Here is a 26,900-nt window from a genome sequence, read left to right as displayed (position 1 = left end):
GCTTAGTTTATATATTTATATATTGTCATTAGGTTGATTGTTAGATGTTAGTTTGAAGTACAAATAAGACCTTAATTTTGCTTTCGTTTGGCTCTTTCATTGACTTTCAATGACTGTTGGAATGTTTTTGTGAAATCGGACACCGTTTACGGTTTTCTTGTGCTGTGATGACATGTTGAAAATGCTCATTAGATCCTGAGACCAGTGTGTTATAACATGAAAATGAAACTTTCGACACTGCTAAAACAACGAAGTTCAAATATACACTGTATGGGTTGAAGTAAGAGAGCGGTGCTTTCCAATAATGTGTTCAAATTCTGATTCAAAGAAATGCTACTGAAAGAGTTTTCATTATTATTTATTCAAAATACTCATAGTGGTTTTGAGGTATTGGCTTGTGCTGTTGTCTTTCACAAACATTAGTGATCCTATGTTTGTTCATATCACTTTTTGATAGTACTGGAGCTGGAGGACACTATTTTCCCATCCACTGTTGTCTGGGTGACAGTCTCTAATGTTGTCCTGACGGATCCTTTCTCTAATCTGTAAAATATTTAATTAACATCAAGATGAAGGTTTATAGAAGAAACAGGTATGATCAAAATGTATGATACAAAAACTATAAAGCTCACTCTCGTTCTTCTCCATCCAGAAGTCTCTTATAGGTTGCTATCTCAGCTTCCAGCTCCATCTTGATGTTGAACAGAGCCTGATACTCCAGTTTCTGACTTTGAATGTTGTCACGCAGCTGTTTAAGTTCAGACTCTCTCAGCAAAATGATGCTGTTGTATTGCTCCACCTGCATGCCATATCGCAGCTTTGTTTCACGAAGGGCTTCTTCCAGAGATCCTTTCTGAAAGAAAAAGGAGATATAAACAAATATACCTGCAAGCATTGATAACCAGAGTTCAAGCACTTTAAGGCATTTAAGCACATATTAAAAAATAAATAATTTAGCAAACCTGTAACCACCGAAATCAATGATTTAAAAAAACATTTTTGGCAAATACAGGTGTCACCATAGAAATATTATGATTTTTAATGGTTATAACTGTTATAGTGCCAGTTGTGGTCCGGTCTCCATAAAACATTGCATGCTTGTTTAAAAGTTTTTTTGTTTTAGACTTTGTAGGATTTGGGGTAAATTTGGACAGACCCCTTTTCTAAACAACTTCCCAAAGAGTAAATTTCAGCATCATCCAGAGAATTGTACTCCAGTGGTTCTTCCCAGATTGAGTGAAAAACCTAGCACTAGTTCACAAAAGTAGGTTTACATCTTCTCAATCATTTAACAAACGATTTGATTGACATCAGTGGTTCTAGAGGCAAAGTTAACCGGAATGAGGCGTTCCATCATATGATACGAATATCGCATGTATGTGTGAAAAATGCGCAATGTACAGTTGTTTACACCCTTGAAAAATGCGATATTGTCCCCCAGTAGTCGATTTCAAATTTCTCACAGACCTTTGGTCAAAATGAGTTTCGTTCTGATAAGTCTCTGTTAACCTTGTCAAGGCTTGTTAACCAGCCACGTTTTTCTGAGATAGTGTCCTTATAGACACTTGTGGCACTTTGGACCAAGACCGTGCTCAGTGATTTTGTTGGTCGGACAAATGGCTGTGTAGGTATAGCCATTTTTATGTTTTGTCCCTCTTATAGCGCCACCAAGTGGCCAAGCTCCACATTTTTTCCTGTGACCTCATATTGAGCTCTTACATAAGTGTTCTGAGTTTGGTGACAATATCTCATTCTGTTCAGGAGTTATAGGCATTTTACTAAAAGTGGCCCTGCCCCTTTCAAACATTTTGGCGTTCCTTTGCGACGGTGAGTTGAAAGTTGACCTGTGACCGAGTTATGAGTGATTTCGTACTTTCAATCCCTGTAGCGCCTCCGTCAGGTTGATTGGGGTGAGCCTTGGTCACGTTGTAGGTGGTGTGAATACTACCATCCCTCCAAGTTTCAAGTCTCTATGACTTATGGTTTGGTCTGCACTATCAGTTTTATGTGGAGATTGCTGATGGCCATTCTAACAATTACAAAAGGGTTTCAGCGCTACACACTTGAACCCCTAATGACTGAAAGAATACTCTTGAGTAATGTTCAAAAGTGGAGAGCTTTATCAAGATGTCTGAACAGAATCTCTTACACTTCCAATCAGAGACTGCAGCTCTGTTTCCAAAGTCTGCATCTGCCTGCGGCTCACGCTGACTTGTGTTTTGGCTTCCTTCAGTGCTTCCGCATTCTCGGTCACTTGGACCTGTACAACGGAGATCTATAAAAAGAAAAAAAGAAAGAAAGAAAAGAAATGTCATTCTCTATTGTCTTTAAAACAGAAATGGTAAATGGTAATGCCTCACTTTCGATTCATGCCATGTTTTGAGCTCCTCCTGGTTCTTTAGGACGATCTTTTCATACTTGGCTCTCATCTCCTCCATGATTTTAGCTATGTCCTGTCCCTTGGGAGCAGTAACATCCACCTTCACTCCTGACTGGGTGATTTGACTATATAGTTCTGACACTTCCTGAAAAATATGAGATTTGATGTTCCACAGGGTTATATCTTAGGCCCTCTCTTATTTGTGAGCTACTGCGCTGAACAAGTCAGTGATCTTTTGTAATTTATTTTATACATTTTTATTTATGTGTATTGCAGTAAAATTATTTTACCAGTTGATGTTGTTTCTTTAATTGGATGAGCTCCACTTTCAGACCTTCAACATCATTTTCCAGATGCAGTCGTGCCACATTGCTGTCATCCAGCATCTTTCTCAATGCATTTATGTCTGCTTCAACATACTGTCTTAGCTGCAATTCATTTTCATACCTATAGACACATTACATTAATGGGGATTTTTGTTTCTTAATATTGCCACTCAGAGGCGTGTTGCATTAAGGGAAGGGACATTCTCAGTTTAGTCACTGGACAAAATTTTGACCCAAGATGAATCATTAATATGTTTGGCTCATTTTCCTGGAAAAGAAAGACTGAAGATTTTAAATGTATATTGTCCAGCTTGCACATATGCATATAGTTCTTGACATATGGATGGCCTCAAAGCTCAAAATAGACCTCAAAGCACAAGTCTTTAAAACCAGCTTACTTGACCCTGTAGTCTTCAGCAGACAACTTGGCATTGTGAATTTGAAGACCCACATCTGCATTGCTTATAACCATTTCCAGGATCTAAATGGACATAATAAAAAAGGTACAGCCTATTGTTAGTTTATTATCTAAGGCCCCTTTGGATTAATAACATGCCTGATTCAAGGGCATGTTAAAGTCTAGTTTTTGAGTCATTCTCACTTTGAACTGAACCTGCAGCCCTTGCATTATACCCATTTCACCCTACAATAATGTGCAAGCATTAATGTCTAATAAAAATTAGGCCAAAAGTAGTAGGAGACCAGAAACTGTATCTTCACATGTGTGAAGATACAGTTTCTGGACTATAATTCATTGCCACAGAAAATAAACCAGTTAATATTATCTATAAAATTCTCATTCAGCCTTACAAAAACACAAATGTCTAACCCATTAAGAAAATAGGCTGCATATAAAAAATGTGAAAAATGAATAGTGTTCCCATGGACAGAAGTATGAATTACCTCTTTGCGTAGTTTATCAAGAGTGGCTTGGTAGTGACTGTAGTTCTTAGAGTCTGGAGCTTTTTTATCCAGAACCTGGTGGATTTTTACCTCCAGCTCACTGTTGGTCTTCTCCAAGCTTCTAACTTTCTCCAGGTAGGAAGCAAGACGTTCATTCAGGATTTGCATGGTAACTTTTTCATTTCCAACATTTCTAGAAAGCCCCATTTGTACAGTGGTAGATCCAAAGATGTCCTTGCAATGGGAACCCCTATTCCCAGTACTTCTCCAAGAGTAAAATGTGGGTCTTAGCATGCTGAAGTCCTCTGAGGACATTCTATACATTCTTTTGTTCTGAACACTAAAGTTTTGCATTGTGCTCAGTTTTCTGCAGAGAAGAGATCTTTAATGAATGAAAAGGAGATCAGATGCAACCGCTGGTTCTGAGAGGAATGAGATTTTCATGGTTTTTTAGTCAGTAGTAGATACATTTCTATTATCTTTAGACTATGGACTTCCACCTCACCCACTGCTAAGCGTTATGGTGGGTTTAACCAGGTAATGAAACTTGAGGGGGAAAAAGGGGTTTTCTAATGTGGGACACAAAAGAATATATTTAGAAAAATGTAAAATGTTTTTTTCCCATACAATGAAAGTCAGTCAATTTGAGGTTCCACAGGGTTATATTTTGGGCCTCTTCATATTTGTGAACTATATGGTCCAAAGGACCTAAACAGTGCTGTTTTGGACTGTTCATTGGGTGGCAAACACAGAAACATTCTTCAAAGTGTCTTCTTTTGTGTTTCATTTATGAGTGAACTATGCCCTACAACTACTCACTTGACTTTACTTGGTACATTTTGAATAATGTCTGTAAGAAACTATTTCAGTCTTATTTCAGATAAGTCCTAACATGGACTAAAATTGTTCTGTTCACACAACATCTTACAGGAGCTTTTTGAATGCTACCTGCATGAATAAACAAAGTTAAGCCCCTTTTTTCTGTTCTCACAAGAGCTATGAATAACTAAATCAGTGGCTGAAAAAATACTAAAGATACCAACTTCCACAATTGAAAAGGTCCATACTTCCATCACAAATGACATTATTTAATAGCTTGTTTTAAAATGTGGTTAGTCTAATATTAACATAACCACCAATTATATATTTTCATTGAATGAAATTAAAAGAGTAATCATGCAACTTAAGTGCTTCAGTTTTTTTTTTACCTCAGTTTTTCTCTCCTAAAAATGAGTGCCAAGAATGATGGAACTTAAGGCCCAAAGCTTCCTTTGATCAGACTTATGGAAATATGGTCATGAAACTTTAATGAAAGAAGCAGAATGCAAAGATTTGATAAAAATGTCTTTTATTTGAAAGGACAAGACATGATGACAACAACACAGCATAAAAACAAAATGGGACAATTGATGATCGTAAACATTGTAAATCATTACAAAAATATGTAATAAAGTTTCAATAGTGTTCTTTGACCTTAAGTCTTTTTTGGTAGTTATTAAAATGTTTAAAATATATAAAACGTCTTTTGTTTTAAGTTAGTGTTGAAATGTGCTAGTTAAATCTCATTGCATATGTGCGCTGAGACACTTACAATAAGGCACTTTGGACAAAATAAATATCTAATGTGTTAAGTCCGACATATCTCTAGATCATTTTATCATTGGCCCATGAAGTTTTTCTGATGTGTTGTGGAGGTTGCTCTGAAATTTCATGTTCAAAGATTCCTCTCCTTGGTTTCTGTGCTTGAAGACACCACCTTCCCATCCACCAGCGTCTGCGTGACTGTCATCACTTTCACCTTCTTCTGCTCTTCAAGAGCATCCTGGAGCCTGCAGGAGAAAAAAAAACGCTTGTTAGCAACCACACAAAATAAATACTCCAGCAAATATACCCACATGGTGAACTGCCATGAAAAATCTCAAAAAGTCGGAAGAAAACTTACTTGAAGTCTCCACCATCCAGGAGCCTCCTGTAGGTGGCAATTTCTGCCTCCAGTTTCATCTTGATGTTCAGCAGAAACTCGTACTCCTGTGTCTGTTGCTGGATGTTGTTGCGCAGTTGTGTGAGCTCAGCCTCCAACTGCACGATGGTGGTGTTGAGACCCTCGATCTCCATGTTGTAGCGCATTTCTGTGTCCCGCAGAGTGACCTCCAGTGATCCTTTCTGGAAAATGAAACAAGGAGAACCCAAACGTTCATCGAGAAGAAGTCTTGAGACAAATTCAAGATGCTAGTTTAATAAAAGAATTGGAAAGACCAAATGAAAAGAAACCTTACCAGGTTCTTCTGTGACTCCAGCTCGATCTCCAGTGTCTGAATCTGTCTGCGAAGCTCGTTGACTTCTGAACGTGCACCCTGGAGGGCCTCTGTGTTCTGCGAGACTTGTACCTGAACCTCTGAGATCTGTAAACAGCAACAAATTTCACTTTAGCCCCAAAATGGTGATATACAAGACTTGATTTCAAGAAAACGATTGTCTTTTGGAATATACCTGAGATTCGTGCCAGGCCTTCAGCTCCTCCTGGTTCTTCAGAGCCATCTTCTCGTACTTGGATCTTATCTCCTCCATGATCTGGGCCAGATCCTGTCCTTTAGGAGCATCAACGTCCACCTGCACTCCTGACTGGGAGATCTGGTTACGAAGCTCAATTATCTCCTGTTGGGTGGAGAGACCGTAAAACATGTCTTAAATCAACGCCCAGAATGAGGTACGCGAATGTTTCCAGATGTTTCCAGATGTGTACTCACATTGTCATGGTTCTTCTTAAGGAAGATGAGCTCTTCCTTAAGGGCCTCAATCTCGCTTTCAAGGTTCATGCGGTTCAGGTTGGTGTCATCAATGACCTTTCTCAGGCCGGCGATGTCAGCCTCCACACCTTGGCGGATGGACAGCTCGGATTCATACCTGCAGGCACAACAAAGGTCAATAGGTCGCTCTTCTAGAAAATGAGGTCAAAGTATGTTAGATTTCACAGCTTTGTTACTCACTTGACTCTGAAGTCATCAGCTGCCAGGCGGGCATTATCAATCTGGAGCACTAGACGGGCGTTGTTGGTGGTGGCATCAAAGATCTAAAAACCAAAACAGAAAATAAGTTGATCAGGAAATCGTCACTGAACAATATAATGTGCTATGACGCATAAAACCTCATCTAACTTTAACTGCTTTAGTTTTAGTGTGATATATAATGTGTAAATTACATGGTCAGCTGCAGTACCATCTTCTGCTCTAATGTCTTAGTTTGCTTAGATAAGAGCTACTAGAGGACGAAGTTCATTTCATAGTTCGTTAGATAATCATTAACCAACAGCCATGTTGGAAAAGCAGCTGGTGTCTGACGGTTGTAAATTAGATTGTATAGCGGGAAGAGCAGGGGTTGAGCTGGATTTCCTGTTTTTTGTTAATGTGCTTTGTGTTAAAAATGCTTTCCATGTTTTGAACCATCATATCCTGGCATAATGGAAAAGGGTGGAGACGTAGAATAGTTTAACACTAGTTAACTCAACATTTTCCATATGCTATGGGTGTTGGCTATGTATTTACACTAACAATAGTTCTATGTGTATGATGATTTAAATGAAATAAGTTATATTTTGTTACATTGTATACTGAGCTTCAGGCTAATCCCATTTACTTTTGACTGTGACTGTAAGAACCAATGATGAATAGACATTTAATTCTTTTAACTTAATCTACTTGTCACTTTACTGCATAGTCATTGATGAATGAAGAATCTATCATTCTGATTACACTATCTAGTTATCAGTGACATACTAGCTTTAAAGTTCAACTTGAAGATACGGTTGGTGTGAAACTGACTCTAATCAGTATTTTATCATTAACGGCATCTGATTTATGAACTTCTTTTTAAGAAAATGTTGAATAGGACTACATACAAGTAGCTATGAATAAAGCTAGCTTTGCCTGAGTCTCACAGCTGGACACATTTTGCACTGTCTGAACTCTCTCAACTTTTCCATTTCCTTTATGACACAGACAGACGCTAAAACATCGCAGATCCCAGAGTTTCCACCCACAGGGAATAAACAAGCATCTGGATGTGTAACAAGACAAGAATAAATATAGGATGGAAATGCTTATTCACCGGAACACCGGCAGTAAGCAGAAGTTACGACTGCCGTCCCGTAGAGACTGAGCCTCCCTCCCCCACTTTTGGGTTTCACCCATGGTTTATTTTTTTTGGATCTCTGCCTATCAGTGCTGGCCATCAGTAAACTCTCATTCAGCTCTTTTAAGCTTTAAATGACAAAGAAATTTCTCTGTTTTGTTAGTGTCTGTCTTGGAACCCAATAAATGTCCAGTAGACTGTTAATATACACAAAGCAGCGCAATTACACTGTCTCATTATGTTTTTTATAGACGCCATAAATTTTCTGTACTCTTCAAACTCACCTTCTTGCGCAGATCGTCAACGATGGGCTGGAAGCGGCTGTAGTCGTGTACATCAGGGCCTCTCTTCTCCAGGGCCTCACGGATCTTCAGCTCCAGCTGGCTGTTGGCCTGCTCCAGGGTCCTCACTTTCTCCAGGTAGGAGGCCAGACGGTCATTCAGGTTCTGCATGGCCATCTTCTCATTGCCCATGATCTCACCTGTGGTTCCGGAGGCACTCACTTGGATGGAGCTGGACATTGAGGGAAATCCAACGCCACTGCGGACACCTGGGTAGGAGGCAGAGGAGATTCGGGTTCCATAACCTCCGGCGCCACCGTGGATGCTCGCAGCCCGGTAAGTTGGCACGTTGGTGGTACGCTTGATGGACATCTGAGACACCTGGGATACCGGCACCTGGGAGCTGGAGGAACGCACACTGTAGCTTGATCTGATACTCATGGTCGCTGGATTGAGTGAGCAGATGAGTGAATAAAGATCTGGAGAGAGGTAGAGCTGAACAACACAGTCAGAAGGGTGCACAGGGCATGAAGGACACTCTCTGGCTTTATGAACAAACTGCTCTTAGAAGTCCCACCCCCAAGCCCCTCCCTCCAACCAATCACATTCCTCCATGTCTAGAGTGTGGTTCAGTGGGTTTTGTGACTGGATTCCTTCAAGACATTTGTTATTACAAGTGGCTGCTTTTTTCCTCTCTGAAATTGGAGTGAAATGTTCTTCACATCTGGAGTTTTTCTAATCAAAAGAACATGCAGTCATATTATTAACAAAATGTTATGTAATATCAACATGAAACATCTTTATACATCAGCATAAACAGTACTGAAAAGCTTTTATGAATTTAGGTTAATTTTCATTTATAAATATACTACATTTTTGTAAGTTGTGTAAAACAAATATTACTTAATGTATTAACAATGAACAATGGTTTATTTATATATTAACATTCACTTAGATTAATTAAAAAAAAATATATATATTTTTTTAAAATGTATATTTATGTAAAATGTTACCACTTATAGTGACACATCTGCTGTCTAGATACAATTTTATTGTTATTTAAGAAAAATATAACGTAGTATGAAATTCATAAGCGCTATTGAGTAACTTGCTACCAGAGAATCCAAACTTTTTTGACACCCATATTGAGAAATCATTATATTTTGCAATTTGCCAACTCAGTTTTTTTTTGCGGCACATACTGTAAATGAAGAAAGCTTTTCGTGTTGCAGCAGGCAATCCCTCTTGTCTTTCTCATCTTTCTCTTTCAACCACTATACTGAAAATACTGTCAGAAATGAAAAATTTTGAGAAAACAAGATTAGCCTATCACGATTATCTAGTTGTGATATCCGATCACCGAAAGGATTTTCCTGACTGCCACGCCTATAGAAGGATGTGTGAACAAAGGAACAATTAGTCTGGCTCCTGAGTACACACACATGTACAGACAAAGAAATGAGCTAATCACTGAAACCTATCTAGACCCCTCTTGTAGTTTTAAAACCATTCACACGTTGGATTAGACCCATATCTGTTTGAAATAAGTTTTACAAAGATGAGTTTCAGAAGAGAAAGCTGATACTGTGCCCACATTCCCAAAGGATTTACATTGGGTTTGTAAGCTGTATTTTAGTTTATACTATATATTTATACTAGTTTACACTCTTAAAAATAAAAGCTCCGAAGGGGCGTTTTTGTGGTAATGCCTTAGAACAACCATTTTTGGTCCCCCAAAGAACCTTTCAGTGGACAGTTCTTAATAGAACTGTTTTAAACATTTAAAAAATCTGGAACCATCAATGCCAATAAATTGCTAAAAAAGAAATTGCTAACTTTGGAAACACACAAGAGATTTAAACGGTAAAGGCTTTCATGTGTGTTTTCAAACGTGGGACCAACTGACCTTTTGTTTATTTTCCCATAAATTCATTCTGTGGAAACTTTAGGATCTCATAAATAGCCCTAAAACTGTCTCAAATGCTCTAAAACGGTCCCGGGCGAGTCTGAGTGAAGCAAAGCTAGTTTGTGAGGGTGCTTGGCTGTGTATGTGTTCTGTGGCGGTCCTCCCTTATCCATTGTCGGAATGTGTTTGTTTGAGACTGAATAGGCACAGGAGGAATTTGATGTGAAAGAATGCAGATCAATGTTGTTGAGCCCATTTCACAATCAGGCACTCAGTTTGCTAGTTTCTATTTACTGACACAGAAAATTATTCTTTTTGCTGTAGCTGATAAAAAACTCAATAATGAATGAAGCAGTAAAATTTTATGAAGTTATTTAGTTGTATTTATTTTAGGGCTGCAACGATTTCCTAGATTCTATTCAAGTATTCGATTTTAAAATATCCTTGATTGCATTATCCCCGTGTTGAGTAATCGGCAAAATACCGGAAGTTGTGCATTCCACATGTTAAACTCACTTTAAATTGAACAAACACTACGATTCAGTTAGATATGCGGTGCAGTTTTATTATATGCGCTTTAATTATTTACGTGTGTAGGTTAGGTACGTGTGTCTCAGAGCGGCGTCCTTCACAGTAAATGCTGCTACTGTTATCATTTACATGTGTGGAGCATCTCAAACTCTGCATGTTGTTGTGAGTTTGGTTTTATTATAACGCTCACCTGAGAACGCAACGTGCACTATTTTATCAGATTTGTAACGTAAATCATTTATAAAGGCTACTGTTCACTTAGGTCTATTTTTTTTTACTACGAAAAATAATTATAATATATTATGTGTATATATATATATATATATATATATACACTCGATTAATTGTCAAATTACTCGGTTACCAAAATAATCGTTGGTGACAACCCTAATTTATTTATTTATTTATTTTTTGAACACCTACATTCAGCTTCTTCTTTTATGAACTGAATTATTTATCATTTTAATAATAATGTAGTGACTTTAATTTGTGACTTTTTTGAATATTTAGGTAACATTTTACAATAAAGTCCCATTAGTTAATGATAATTCATGCATTAACTTACTAAGTCATACATTTACTTAGTAATACATTTGTTAAAGTATGTATTGATTTTTGTTGTGTTAGTTTTAAAAATATAACTGTTTATTGTTAGTTCATGATAGCTCTAGTCCAGCATTTATTACAAATGGAACTTTACTTTAAAATGTTACCAGTATTTAATAACATACAACCATTAAATGAATCTAAATCATTTTATATGGCTTTGTTGCTCTCTTTCCTATTCAGGGTGTGTGTGTGTGATCATTCAAAGGTTTTAATCATTGTTCCTAAACATAATGTAATCAGTGCTGTGGGTTGCCAGATCCCCCACACTCCACCCTTGTGGTGGATTGCGAGATTATTGCTGTTAAGTTATGATGGAGGCAAGACAAAACAAGCGGGTGGTCCAGTCATAACTCATTTGGTACTTATTTAAGGTGTGTCCACACACACAAAAAAGAACATTTAGAAAAACAAACACGCACTCTTTCCCTCTATTCATAAATCTGTACGTTACACGGTATTTTGAAAGCCTTCATAATTCTTAAAAAGAAAATATTGCCCGCAATATGAAGGATAAGTGATCTGTTTGCGCATTACAACTCTCATGTGAATCATAAGGAAATAAAGTTTAAAATACTGGCCACATTGCATAATCAGATATGGGCGGAGAGGAGGAAGGGGAGGGGGAGGGGTCACCTGAGCAATGATAAAACTGAGTCATTTTACTATCAGATGAACGCATGAAAGCCATATATGGGCACAAATTTTGTGCCCATGACATTGTGTTTGTACATCCGTTGACATAGCACCCAGGGCTAAATAATGGATTACTATTCATTTACATAACTTGACAAAGCAAACTTAATTTAAATAAAAACTGATACTGCTGAAGTCTTTTACTTATGTGCCACATTGCATGTTGTGCTAAATATACTTTAAGAATGCGCCTTTGTGCAGGCGGATCTGGCCTATTTATTGATTTATTGGTGAACTTTGATGCTGTCAGATATAGTCTGTTGAATTACCATCGTCTGAATGATCATTCAGTCATGTGTCTTTCATTCATGACGGCGTTTTAAATGAAATTTGTTTATCTAATAATGTTTATCTAATCCTATCAATCACACAGCTCATCCAGAATCAAAAAACCAACACAACTTTTATTAAAAAAAAAAAAAAAAAAGCTTTTATTTAGCAAAAATGCATTCAACTGATCAAAAGTTACAGAAGATTTCTGTATCAGTGTGGTTCTTTTGAACTCTCTATTCCTTAAAGAATCCTGAAATATGTATCACAACTTTTTAAAGCAGCACAACTATTTTCATCACCGATTAAGCAGCGAATCAGCATATTAGAATGATTTCTGTAATGATGCTGAAAATACAGCTTTTCTATCACAGGAATAAAAAATGAGTAAAGTTTGAGAACAAACAAACTTTGAGTTGACTTGAGAAAGCCTACCATGAAAGTTCGAAGCAGTTGTGAAAGTATGAAAGTTGATGTTGCTATCATGATTTAGCATTGCTTACACGATTTAACATGTTGTTAGCATGTTTTAACGTGATTAGCTTGTTGCTTGCGTTTTTATAGGCTGATTACAATGTTGTTAGCATATTACTAGCATGTTAGCATGATTAACAAGTTAGTAGCATGATTCTAACATGATTAGCAAGTTATTAGCATGTTTATAGCCTGATTAGCATGTTGCTAGCTTGTTTATAACATGATTATCATGTCACTAGCATGTTTCTAACATTATTAGCTTGTTACTTGCTTGTTGCTAGCATGTTGTTAGCATGTTTCTAGCATGATTCTAGCATGATTAACATGTTACTAGCACGTTTCTAACATTACTAGCTTGTTACTAGCTTGTTGCTAGCATGTTTCTAGCATGATTTGCATGTTACTATGATGTTGTGAGCATGATTAACAAGTTCATAGCATGTTCCTAGCATGAATAGGCAGTTACTAGCATGTTACTAGCATGATTAACAAATTACTAAGTTGCTAACATGATTAACAAGTTACAAACATGATTAGCATGTTACTAGCATGTTGTTAGCATGATTAGCAAATTACTAGAATGTTGCTAACATGGTTAACAAGTCACTAACATATTGCTAGCATGATTAGGCAGTTACTAGCATGTTGTTAGCATGATTAGCATGTTACTAGCTTGTTAACAAGTTTCTATTTTGATTAGCATATCACTAACTCGTTGTTAGCATGTTTCTAGCATGATTAACATGTTACTACCATGTTGTTATCATAATTAGCAAGTTACTAGCATGTTGCTAGCATGATTAGCAAGTTACTAGCATGTTGGTAGCATGATTAGTAAGTTACTAGAAGTTGTTAGCATGATTCGCAAGTTACTATCATGTTACTAGCATGTTTCTAACATAATTAGCATGTTAGCATGTTGTTAGCACGATTAACATGTTAATGGCATGTTGCTAATGTGATTAGCAAGTTGCTAGCATGTTGCTAGCATGATTAGCTTATTTAAACCAGCTAAAACTAGTTGATTAATTAAAAACCAGCTAAACCCAGCCTAGGCTGGTTGTCTAGTCTTTCAGTTGTCCAGGCTGAAAATAGCTGGTTTAACCTTGGCTGGTCTTTTAGCAGGTCTCCCAGCCTGACCAGCTAAGACCAGCCTGACCAGCTAGAATGTGGCCAAAACCACTTTAAACCACTTTAAAAACCAACCTGGGAGACCAGCCAATGCAGCCATTCAGCTTAGGTTGGTTTTAGCTGTTTTTTAAATATTGAGTTGTTAAGCTTTGCTATAGCAATAAACAGCTTAGATGCACCATAGGTCTCTTGTATAAAAGTTTTCACCCCCTCAGTGAACGTCTGTGGGATTTTAGGTGGTTTTAATAGCCTTTTTTCAAAAACCGTAAGCTGGATCAGTTAGAAAATATATAGCAACTAACTTCAGACCAGTCTGAAGGTCTGACATGAATTTGGTGGTTGTAGCTTTAGCTTTGTAGGATGTAGCTTCAAATTTCTGAGATATTTTCTCAATCTCCAGCTCCAAAATTATGTGCGAGACCTTGCAGTGGTAAGATTAAAAAAGGCTGGTTGTTATCCAGCGCAAAGGAGTTGCATGTTCAGCACACAGTGTTTGGTTTGATGACGTCATGGTGGAGGTTTAGACTAGGTTCATAAGTCATATAATGGTCAGAGACAGTTGAGTGCTCAAAGCATCTGCATGTGAAAGACCCTGGGCTCAATGCCTGGCTTTCATGCATTTCTGATGCCAGCAGTGCGTAAAAAAAATATTGAGCAATATGTGCCATCATCCAGGCTGGTTGTTTGGAAAAAAAGGATCATTTAAGCTTAAAATCAGATTTTTTTCCTATCTGGGCAGGTGCACACAGAGGGTGTGGTGCTAACCAAACATTTTTTTCCCAGTACCTTATCAGCACTCAAAAAACTGTTTGCCTGTAACGTTGACATAGTCATGAAGTGTCACACAGTGAGTCAGGCTGAATCCGGTAGGTGTGACATCTTATTTTTAAAACAATTTGTCTACCTGTCAGTCTAAATTTTGTATTTTATTTTGTTTTTATTTTGATCAGCTTTCCTCTATGATTGCAATCTTGCAAACTGAAGCATGAAATCTTTCAAAATACAAATGCCATAGTACAGTACGACACGACATGGTGTTTAACGTCACTAGAGCTGGACACCTGTTCTGGTTTTATTTCGTACACATAGGTGTGGACAAAAACCACATGATTGAGGTGCACGGAATGTTCCAGATGTGACAGCACCTGATAAAACACATGGCAAGTGTCTGAAAAATTCCTCAAATCTGAGACAAAACAGCAAAACAGACAGCAGTCAGTCAGAGATGGGGGACGCTGATAGATTAAAAGAAGGGAAGATGGTGGGAAAGGTGGAGTAAGAAGGGTGGGGGAACTTACTGGATGTCTGATAGTGTGACTAAGATGCACAGCACATTCCACAAACTCTTTGTTCTGCTTCTCAGTAGGATCAAATTTGGGAGGAGGAGAGTGAGGGGAAATGCTTCGTGTGTGGCTCAATCATCCGGTGTCTCATTTAAAATCCTTTTGCACTTTGAACATGTTTGGTAACGTGCAAAAGTGCATGCACATTTCCATTTGCACACATAAAATGCATTGATGATCTGTTTGTCTGTCTGTGTGTACAATAAATAGTTTAGTTCTGTGTACAGTGCCCTTCACAAATATTGGCACCCTTGGTAAATATAAGCAAAGGCAGCTGTGGAAATACATCTGCTGCATTGTTTATCTTATTGATCTATTATTTTAAAAATTTACAAAATTCTAACCTTTCATTGAAGTAAAGGAATGGAAAGTTGGGGGGAAATCTCATTATGAAATAAATGTTTTTCCCCAGTTCACACTGGCCACAATTATTGGTCCTTTTCCCAAGATAATAGTCTTTCCTGTATTGTTTTCCTAAATATTTCCTGTTGTTTTAAAAAGCACATGGTACAATAGTTTCATCACTTTACAGTGTCGCAATGACCGTCTTTTTGCAGTAACTCACCTGTTGTAGTTTAATGAGTGGGTAGATGAAGCGACACAAGGTGAGATGCTATTAATATGCGGGGCATTGAAATTGCTTTTGAATTCACGATTGTTTTTTACTTTCACTTTCGAATTTCGCAATCGCACGTGGTCTGTGTATACTACAGTGGCAGTACTTACCACACATTTTACAAGATTGTCAGTGGTGCTCAGGATCTGTAAATCATTCACCATCGTCTTCAGTCATTTCCCTCTACTCCGTTCATGTGGTAAGTGAAATTGTATGTACTGTAATGTAACAGGCTAGCAAGCAGCTAACCATGTTCCTTTAGTGACTCGCCTTATTTTATCAGAACACATTATTTGTTTTCCGTGCCTTTTGAATACAGACCTCCATATCTCTAATATGGCAAACGTGCCAAAGGGGCTGAGCCCATTCGGAACTACGGGAGCCCAGAGGGGAGCGTCGGCGGATGTTAAAGAGAAAACCGATTTTTATTCAAACAATTTGATGTAAACTACACATTCAAGTTAATTGATAAAATCGATTTATCACCCAGCCCTACGTTTTAGCATGGATTTTTATGGACACCGGAACACTCAAACATAAGTTAAAATCCATCATGGCGACCCTCGCATCCAAAGGTGTGGCCACATTAGTGAAATTTTGGTAAATTTTTTCCAACCTGATCTTATGACGAAAACGTACCTGTGGGAACTTTTTCGCAAGATGCAAAATACATACCGCCATGTACGTTTTGTGACATATCCGATGTGAAATGTCCACTAAGTGGCGCTAAAAGAGTGTTCATTTTTTTCCCCCGGAACAGATGAATGTACATATGGTATGTTTTATGTGGCGTTGGTTTTGTATGTGTCACCGCAGTTCTGACTTGAAATGTCCATTGAGTGGCGCTATAACTCTAATGCTCTGTGACGTTTTAAAATAATATACCATCTGCACTACGCCTAAGCCTACCCGATAGTATGAACAAACAGCAAATGGGATGTAAAAACGCAATTGCAAGCATGCCGTTTTAGCTTGTTTTTTGATGACTCATCTTTCAGCTCTTTCATTGTGAGTCATGTTTTTCACGGGATTTGTACCCAAAGATTTCACATCCTAAGTTCGATTCCATGATGGCTGAGCTAGCTTGTCACATCCTGAAACCAAACATATGGAGCTGTAATCATAACTGTGTACGAAAGCGATTACAAGTGCTCGCTGTTTTACTACCTCTAGTGTTCATTCCTGTTGGAAATTGCAGTGATATGTACTTACTGGTACATATTTTGCGTCTTGCGAAAAAGTTCTCACAGGTACATTTTCGTCATGAGATCAGGTAGGAAATTTCATAAACAAAAAGGTTTGTTGTCAATTGTGAATAGTGTAGATGTATGAAGTACTACTCATGCTTAAGTCACTGAACCAGCTCGAATACATTGCAAAATCTACATGAGGAAATCTTTCGGCCTTTTCCAGACTGCTTGGATTCCTTTAAAAATGACTGGATTTTACTTTGAAAATTTGTAAAATAGCAGTAAACATGACTGCTTCTTAGAGCTCATTTACACAGAATGTGTTTTTGCATTTAAAAATGTGAAACGCAGGGCAGTATTGATGAAAAAGAAAAGAAAAAGCAAGGTCTAAAGATTTTTAAATAAACTTAAAGATAAACTTTTTAAACATTGAAAAACAATGAAAAAGGAAGCACGGTGGAGTGCAAAATGAAGAGCGATACCTATAAAAATAACTTTAACTATAAAATTTAATGGCAAGAATAGCAAAGTCCACAGCACAGCTATAACAATAACGTCACAGAGGAACAACATTGTTGAAATGACTTTCAGAATGTTTTTTGTTTCATTTGATAAACAATAAAAATACAGCAGCCAATCTGAATCCATCTGGCTTTTAAGACACTGAGCATTAAAAGCGGAAGATGACAAAAGTGATCCATTGATAATAGTTATCATTTTAGTTTTCTTTATGGTTGACTTTCATGGCGTCAACAATAAAGCTGTTGCCTTGCCTTTTATACAGGTATTGCTATGCATTTTCTCTGAGTGTTTGTTGATATACAGTTGCTATGGTGTTTTAGGTGGTTGTTTACTGGCTAAAGTCCAAAGATCCCAATCCAAAGTCTTTGTGATATTCCAGTCCATAGATATGCATCAGATTTCCCCTTAAAGGGGAAGTCAATTTCCAAAACAAAGATTCACAAATAACGTACTCACCCCCTTGTCATCCAAGATGTTCATGTCTTTCTTTCTTCGGTCGTGAAGAAATTATGTTTTTTGTGGAAAACATTTCAGCATTTTTCAGATAAGACCCTTCTTTCTCGGCGGAGACCGTTTACAACCGCATTTGGGATCGTTTGAAGCCACATTTAAACTGCATTTTGGAAGTTCAAAATCAGGGCACCATATCAGTCCACTATATGGAGAAAAATCCTGAAATGTTTTTTTCAAAAAACATGACTTTCTTCAGTCGAAAAGAAATTAAAGGGGTCATCGGATGCCCATTTTCCACAAGTTGAATTGATTTTTAGGGTCTTAATAAAAAGTCTATAATATACTTCAGTTAACAATTCTCAGTGGTAGTGTAAAAAACACTCTTTGTACCTTGTCAAAATGAGCTCTGCAAAAATCATCCTATTCTGATGGATTGTTTCTTTAAACGTAAATGAGCTCTGCTTGCCCCGCCCCTCTCTTCTCTCTGTGGAGTGATGAGCCTGTTTACTTTAGCCGCATTTAGCACATTTAGCCGCGAAACTTGCTAACTAGTATGTTATTAGGAAAGGTGATTGCAGAGATTAATAAAAAATTGTGTACTCACATTTGGTGTAGGTGAAGCTGGATCACGAATTATTTGCACGAACATAGACGCATTTATGTAGATCGGGAGGCGCATTCCCTTCACAAACAAGATAGAGACATTTTTGTTTAACTTACATCCCTGCTCCGGCATTTAAACAATGGAAGTCGGACTGTTACAGCTGATTTAGGGCGGGTCTGAGATGAGACGCTCATGTCAATCAACTATCGTGGGAGCGGCCACACCGAAGGCATCTGAGAATGGCTCGATTTGAAAAAGGGGATATTATTTTTACAGATTAATTAAAAACCACTGCATGGATTTTTATCATTATAGGGTAGATGTGTACACACACTGCCAACACACATTAATGTTCAAACAACATGTAAAAGTGAACTTAGTATCTGATGACCACTTTAAGGTTTTTGAGGAAAACATTCCAGGATTTTTTCCCATGTAGTAGACTTCAATGGGGATCAGTGGGTTGACGGTCCAAATTGCAGTTTCAATGAAGTTTCAAAGGACTCTAGCTAAGAAATAAGGGTCTTATCTAGTCAAACGATTGGCCATTTTCTAAAAAAAAGGGGAAATATATATACTTTTTAACCATAAAATGCTCAACACTGGCTCAGTACTTCAGCCTACACCATGTGTGACCTTTGACCTTTGAGTTAAGCCAGTGCAAGACAGGCATTTGTGGTTAAAAAGTACATAAATTTTAATTTTTTTAAGAAAATAATTGATCGTTTCACTAGAGAAGACCTTCATTTCTCAGCTGGGATCGTGTAAAGCCTTTGGAAGATTCATTGAAACTGCAGTTTGGACCTTCAACCCGTTGACTCACATTGTAGTCCACTCTATGGAGAAAAATCCTGGAATGTTTTCCTCAAAAACCTTAATTTCCTTAACCTTGAAGAAACACAAGGTGAGTAAGTTATCAAGAATTTTTTATTCTGGAGTGAACTAGTCTGCTTATGTCTGCACTTTACATGCAGAGGTTCAATACAGCAATTTGTTCAAAGCACAAATTCAGGCATGGAAAATCACACAGCAATTAGTGTGAAGAATTCCCCTCTTACGTAAAACAAGCTCCAAGAATACATTCCCAAGGCAGCAGGAAACAACTTTCCCCTTCATACAGCTTTTTTTTTCACCACGCCACCCCAGCAGCTCTTGGCGAGTTCTTGTGAATTTTACACACCACATTTCACAACGTTGTCGCCCCTACAGCTCCGAGTCTTCTGGAACAGCAGCGCAAAGGCGCCGACTCATTTACAATGTCCAGCGTACTGAGACCGAACTTTTACAATAGGCCGGACAGATGAGGGGAGGTGCGATACAGTGGAAACACACTCTGAATGAAAGAACCACTGTGTGCTTCTCAAAGGCCCACAGCAGCTCACTCACACTCAGTAGCTCTTAAATTAGTGAAAACGGGAAGACTATGTGTGTGTGGTGAAATGGAAAGAAGTGTTGACTTACGAGTGAGAGAATATTTTCAGCCTTTGTGTTGAATGATGAATTATAAGCACACTAGGAAGGACTTTTCGTGCAAGGCTGTGACATTTAGGCGAACAGTGGCATCTTCACCATGTCTGGATTCTTCGCTGTTTATAAGGCCATAAAAATCTTGTCAGATGATTCAGTGTTGCATCAATCTGGCTGGGACCCCACAGACTTATTAGCCAGCATTCTTGGAGAGACTGCATAATGATGTTTCACAGCAGCAAGGCATGGGGTACTCAAAAGAAACATGGCTGGGTCCTCCTTTCTCATTTTGCTGGAATGATTCATTGTTTGGTTCCAGACAGTGACAACAGACACACATTGTGCTGCTTTCACCACTTCTGAAATGTTCCTGCTACATTTAATGTAGCAAACAAGATTTTTACGCTGCCACAATGCTACAATGTTTTGGTTGGTCGCCAGGGTGTTGCAGTATGCAACAAAATGTGTTCTAATGGGTTTTTAGCACATTGCATTGCAGTTACTATGGGGTAGTTTACTAGCAAAAGAGCCACACACAAGTGTCTATGATACTCTTTTTCAACTTGGGTCTCATGACTAAAACATACCTGTGGGAACTTTTTCGCAAGACATGAAATAGATACCGCTGTACGTTTCGTTACATATTTGATGTGAAATTTCCGAGTTGTGGTTCATTTTTTTTTCCGTTTTTTGTTATAACTGTCACACTCTGTGACGTTTTAAAATAATGTACCATCTGCACTACACCTAAAACTACCCGATAGTCTGAACAAAAGAGAGTGTGATGTAAAAACCGTAAGCATGCCGTTTTAACTTTTTAAATCTCTCATGTTTCAGCTCTTTCATAGTGAGTTCTCATGTTTTTCACAAGATTCGTACCCAAGGAGTCCAGTTTCATGCCAGCTGAGCTACCAAGCAAGCTTGTTACATCTGGAAAGTAAAACATATCGAGCTGTAATCATAACTGTGTATGAAATCGATTACAAGTGCTCACTGTTTTACCACATCTAGTGTTCATTTCTGTTGGAAACTGCTGTGATATGTACTGACTGGGACTTATTTTGTGTCTTGCGCAAAATGTTCCCAGAGGTACGTTCTTATCATGAGAACAGGTAGCACTTTTTCCTAGATACGTCTTATGTCCCTTACTTGTTATCAATTTTTTGTTGTTGTTGTTTTTACACATCAGGTGAAAACCATGAATTGCATATAAAAAATATTAAAGTTGCATAAAGTTGCATTATTCAGTTCTGTAGCACAAACATTATATGGGTATTTAGGGTTCGGTTTAGTATTATATTAATTATATTATCTTAAATTATTATAGTTATAATTATTAAAATCAAAATATCAATATTATATATCCAAGATGTGCATGTCTTTCCATCTTCAGTCGTAAAGAAATGTTGGTTTTTGAGGAAAGCATTTTAGGATTTTTCTTCATATAATGGACTTGATTGGTGCCCCGATTTTGAACTACAAAACGATTTAAATGACAAAATGTAGTTTAAATGCAGCTTCAAAGGGCTCTAAATGATCCCAGCCGAGGAAGAATGGTCTAATCCATCGAAGTGATCTGTCTTTTTTTTTTTCAAAAAATAAACAATTGTATACTTCTTAAGCACAGAAGCTCGTGTAGCACAGGCTCTGGGATGCATGTTCACGATTCTACGAATTAGTGATGGGTCGTTCTTGAACGATGCATTCATTTTGAACGAATCTTTAATATGACTCGGGAAGAACGAGTCGTCTCGGGGGAGTGATTCGTTCAGTCGCGCATGCGCAACATCCTGTTAGGTTCTGTACTGGAATTATTACATTAGATGCTGTTTCGAGTCCTCTGGATTTTTGAGTCCTTCATTCATCTTATGGGGGTGTCACGTGATGAACGAACGAATTAAACCCGAAAACTTGTCAGATAAGAGGTGAGGTGAGCTAATCATAGACTAAAGACTCAGGTAAACAATGAATTAATCTTTTCTGTTTCTCATAGCATTATAGCTTTGTCTTGTTTGTAGTGTGATCAATGTTTGTGTAAGCAGTAGATGTGTTAGGGAAGTAACACATAACATTTTAATTATATTTTGCTAAAATGAATGAAATGACTCAAAAAAAGATTTGTTCATTTTGCTGAACGAGACTCAAAGGTCAGAGTCGGTAAAATAATCCGAACTTCCCATCACTACTACGAATCATGTCTAAGTTCATCGTCTGTGTACTCCGGCTAAAAAAGGTCGAGTATGGCAAAAAACTCCATCTTATTTTCTCCTACAACTTCAGAATCGTCCGACACTTTGTACCTTGTTGTTTGTAAACAGCGTTTGACTTACTTGCACTTTCTTAGTCTTTTCCCGTTCGCTTTGTAAACACTGGGTCTGTAGTTCCGCCTACGTTACACGTGACCTTTCACCTGATTCAATAGTATGTGAACGTGCATCCCAGAACCTGTGCTACAAGAGCTTTTGTGCTGAAAAAGTATACAAATTTTTATTTTCTGAAAAAATGACAGATCGTTTCGCTAGATAAGACCCTTCTTTGGCTGGGATCGGGGTTGGCTGGGAAATAGAGGAGCAACATGGAGACCGTTTGAAACCAGCAATTGTGAAGGACTTGGCTTTGATCTGGCAACCCCGCTGACCTCTCTCCTCTCCCTTCATTGCTCATGGCTCTTTCTCTGGTCAGAGAAATACCTCATATGTTTGTGGATAGTGGCACAGTAGTCTGAAATTGGATAGACAGTGTGAAGACCATGTATCAGCAGCATATGTCTCAGGTATTAGTTGTCGGGAATGAGCTGAAAATTGTACATGACTCATTGTGAAGCACTTTAGATCACTGTGTGTGTCAGAGCATGTAGTATTAGTCTAATAATTGTTTTGTTTTTATTGTTTTTGTCTTTCGTTTTTATTCTTTTTTGTTATTGTAAAGCACATTGGTCAACGTGGGTTGTTTTTAATTGTGCTATTTAAATAAACTGTCATTGTCCAGGCTATAGTAGATAGTACAGGCTATAGTAGATTGTATAGTATTGTATTTGTTTATTCACTCTCAATCACTATTACTCTATATTACTTTAATCACTCTCAATCTTATTATTCAAGCCAGTAGGCCAAGGTTTCATTCTGCCCCTGACTCATTCTGTGTTGACTTTTCCATAAATACAGGAAGGCAGGGGGTAACCTCTAAAATTGGGTTCCTGTTAATGTTTTTGTCCTGCTCTACAGGAAGTTCCACCTCAGCAAAAAACAATCCAGACTGAGTCTTGGAGGCCTTGGGGTCAGTGATAAGGAGGGATGATGCTATTTCTTTTCTTTTCTAAAATCAGTGCCAGTACTGCAGATACCAATACTTGTATTAAAAAAAAGCATTTGAAATCAAAGCAGTAATTATAGCATTTAAAAGCTGGTATTAATAGACCTATGTTTTACATTTATTTTTTGTGTATTAACAATTCAAACACACAAGTGTATTATCAAACACACACACACAAAATCAGCTGGTGTCATATAATACTTAAATAGCCTACTTACTCTGTTTGCATGATAGTTGATTTAGGGCCCTATGATTTCCGCAATGTGGAAAACGCAGGCTGAAATGTGGAATCCAGTCAAAATGTAACTCACTGTATAATGCAGAATTTAATGGAATTTGCCAAATTTTGAATAAATAAATCAAAAGTAGGTCAGTACAAACAGAAACTTAAAGGTCTTCACAGCAGCCCATCAAAATAAAATTCAGTTTAACTTGAAGAAATTGTAACAGAAATATGTGACAGGAATGCAGTGCAGGAATTCTCAAACATGTTTGTCAGCCAACCCCTTAAAATGTAAAATTTGCTTGAAATATTGCTGAAGTTAATATTTCAGTAATTTAACAGCAAATTCGCATGTTTACAGTTCTCTGATGTTGGTTAATGAATGCATTGACATGCAAGTAAACAAATTAAATATTTATATTTTTAGTGTTCAAGTGTTTAAATAACCTTTTACATTTTTATGTTTACATTTAATTAATGATTAGGTTTTTATCAACTCACTCTATCAACTTACTAATGTAATGTTTAATGCATTGTATGATGTTAATATCAAACACTGAATATATTTTCTTTCTTTTCACTCTTTTATATTAATATGGTAGGTTTTTTCATTTTTTGTTTATTTAAAACAACTTTAAAGTAATCTTAAAGTAATATAAAAAGTTGTCAGAATACACAACCTAAAATAAATAACCTAGATTATGTTACTTATTATGTAATTATGTAATCTGTAATAAGTAATGGACTACAATTTGTAAGTAATCTACCGAGCGCAGACTACCACTACTACTAAAATTGGTAACACTTTATTTTGATGGTCCACCTTAGACATTCTACTAACAGTAAGTAACTTTGCAAGTGCATGTCAACTACACTGTAAAAAATAAAAAACAATTTGTTGAGTCAGCTTAAAATAATTTGTTACCCTTCTGCCTTAAAATTTTAAGTTCAGTCAACTAAAATAAGTTTAGTCAACTTGAAATGTTAAGTTGGACTAAGTAACAACAATATTTGTGTTTGCTAAAGTTAACAGATGGGTAAGTAACCCAGCTGCCTTAAAATTTTAAGTTGATTCAACTCAAATATCTAAGTTGTCACTTAATATAATTTAACATTTCAAGTTGAATAAACTTTTTTTGAGTTGACTGAATTTAACATTTTAAGGCAGCCAGGTTACAAATTATTTTAAGTTGACTCAACAAATTGTTTTTTACAGTGTAGTCATTAGAGTATTAGTAGACTGTCTGCATAATAATTTCTAACACTCTTCTAAATTTTGCAAGTATATGTCAACTTATTCTACTAACCCTAAACCTAACCTAACGGTCTGCTCTGAGAGTTAATAGACATGTAGTTGCAAATTAACAAGAATTAGTTGACATGTAGTTGAAAAGTTACTTGTAGTTACTAGAATGTCTAAAGTGGACTATCAAAATGAAGTGTAACCATAAAAGTATTATTAAATCAGTTTTTAAGGAATATTTAACAAAAATATATTTACCAGAATTTATTTACCAGAAAATATAAATACACAACATAGTATTTCTGAAAAGAATAATAATAATAATTTTTATTATTATTATTTATTTATTTAAAAAATAAGAATAAACTGTATTTTTTTTTTTAATAAAATCAATTAATTAGAGATGATTTGATTACAATTTAATGAAACCATTCAAATGGAATCCGTAAAATTAATGGAAAACACAAAATTTGGTAAAAGTAAAACTTTCATAAGGCCTTAAAAACATTTTTATTTATTTTTTTACTTTTAATAAATTGCTATTAAATGTGTGCGTTCTGTAATTTCAGTTAATAAGACATGCTTTTTAATTCATATTTTTTAATTCAACCATTAAAACAGTCTAGAAAAAATTTTAATGGAAAAATCTAAATTTGGAGGGGGGAAAATGAATTTGGGAAAAATTACACATATTTCATAAGGCCCTACTGTTTGTTGCTTATCAGACTTTTTACAAAAACAAGGAGAGAAAGATTTCCTGTCACAGTTTGATCTCAAAGAACTACTTTCTGACTTGTTCAATAATTAAAAATAAATGAAAAAGTTTATTTTAATTAATGGAATGAATGAATGAATGAATAGATAAATATTAATAAAACAATACACTGCACTATGTGATCTGTGCAGTGTATTTGCAATACATTACAATGCATAAAGACACTTCTGAAAAATTCATCTCTGTCTTTTAGCATTTGATGGGCGTGTTTTCCATTTACTACATGTTTTGCCATTCATCCAAGTGGTTTCACAGAGGAGATCCTCAGGAATTTGACCTCATGACACCGCAAAGACCATTTTGCCGTATGAGTCAACACTCTGACGTGTGAGTCGTGATAGCTGTGTTGAGGCGAAACTGCAAGGTTAACATCACCTATGCATGAGACCCTGCTGATTCACATGATTTTCAAGCTTGATTGTTCACTTTTTTTAAAAATTGCCATCACTAGTCCCAACAAAATAAGAAGATGAGAATGTTTTTATGTAAATCGAGCCGTTGTTATTTCAAACATGTTTGCTCAGGTTTTGTTATCAGTGTTTTGTTAGGTTCTTTGAGGAGGTGGGTGTTCAGTCTGCATCAGTAGTGATCAAAGACACAACCAAAAGTTCCAGACCCGCTCTCTCAGCAGCGTTGACCTCTGACCTGGGAGAGGCAGTTCCTGACAAGCAACAGAGCTGGACTGTGTTAGGACAGAGAACCCAAAGCCTCCCACTCATTCTCTCAAATCCCTCCCGCTGACTTAATGCCACTTTATTCGGCCCTGGAATGTGCCTGAATGTGCGCAAGCTAATATGAGAGAATAGATAACAGCGGAGACTCATGGGTAGGGATTCTTATCCAAGCTTTGCTTAAACTAACAGGCTTTAAAATGCACTCCTGACCGAAAGCCCCTTCTAGTTCAATTTCCCTATCTTGTTCACATTTGGTCGGTCATGCTGTGTGCATTTATTTGAGTATTTCATTTTTCTGTTGACAGAAGGATGTTGGAACATGAGGTTCTTCTTACATGACTTGGCAGCTGTATGGTCTGAGAGAAAATATAAAACAGGAGTATTCAATTAAAGCTCCTAGAGGGTCCAGTCTCTAATATTCTTTCCAAAACAGGGCCCCAAATCAAACAAACAAACATCCAAATAAACTATGGCTAAGCAAAATACGTTTCAGGAAAAATCACTGTAAATTTGGCAGGCGTATATAATGCTGTGTTTTAATATTTCATAATATTTAATAATAACCTTTATATATTAATAAAGGTTATTTATACCATGAAGAACCTTTTAACATCCATTACATATTAGTACCTCTTTTTTTTTTTTTTGGAATTTAGAATTTTGGAATATTGAATTCTTTAGAATTATTCTATAAAATGTATTTAAAGAAAAAAGCAATTCTTTTAAGAACTGTTACATTACATTACATCTTTATTTTTTCAAGAGTGCATTTAAAAGTAAGAAATAAATCTTATATCAAATAGTCTATTATCATTTTATAAAATTAATATAAAAATTAGTGTT

At 36.8% G+C, this 26,900-nt stretch overlaps 2 protein-coding genes across 2 annotated transcripts; both read right to left on the bottom strand.

The window, feature by feature from the left end:
• Positions 1–428: 428 nt before the first annotated feature.
• On the bottom strand, positions 429–3,978 carry krt18a.2 (keratin 18a, tandem duplicate 2). The gene is made up of 7 exons (XM_051096602.1): positions 3,610–3,978; positions 3,105–3,187; positions 2,671–2,827; positions 2,361–2,525; positions 2,150–2,275; positions 633–853; positions 429–543 (listed from the first exon to the last, which is right to left on the bottom strand). Exons 1-7 carry the CDS (start codon positions 3,961–3,963, stop codon positions 444–446), a joined length of 1,206 nt encoding a protein of 401 aa, XP_050952559.1. The 5' UTR covers positions 3,964–3,978; the 3' UTR covers positions 429–443.
• Positions 3,979–4,940: 962 nt separating this feature from the next.
• krt18a.1 (keratin 18a, tandem duplicate 1) lies at positions 4,941–8,548 on the bottom strand. The gene is made up of 7 exons (XM_051096601.1): positions 8,022–8,548; positions 6,597–6,679; positions 6,357–6,513; positions 6,100–6,264; positions 5,886–6,011; positions 5,552–5,772; positions 4,941–5,438 (listed from the first exon to the last, which is right to left on the bottom strand). Exons 1-7 carry the CDS (start codon positions 8,457–8,459, stop codon positions 5,324–5,326), a joined length of 1,305 nt encoding a protein of 434 aa, XP_050952558.1. The 5' UTR covers positions 8,460–8,548; the 3' UTR covers positions 4,941–5,323.
• Between the last annotated feature and the right edge of the window lie 18,352 nt (positions 8,549–26,900).

The sequence above is a fragment of the Labeo rohita genome, chromosome 23 (assembly GCF_022985175.1).
Source record: "Labeo rohita strain BAU-BD-2019 chromosome 23, IGBB_LRoh.1.0, whole genome shotgun sequence".
In the NCBI taxonomy this organism is placed as follows: Eukaryota; Metazoa; Chordata; class Actinopteri; order Cypriniformes; family Cyprinidae; genus Labeo; species Labeo rohita.
Note: the sequence above shows the minus strand (reverse complement) of the source record. Positions and strands in the feature narration are given on the sequence as shown.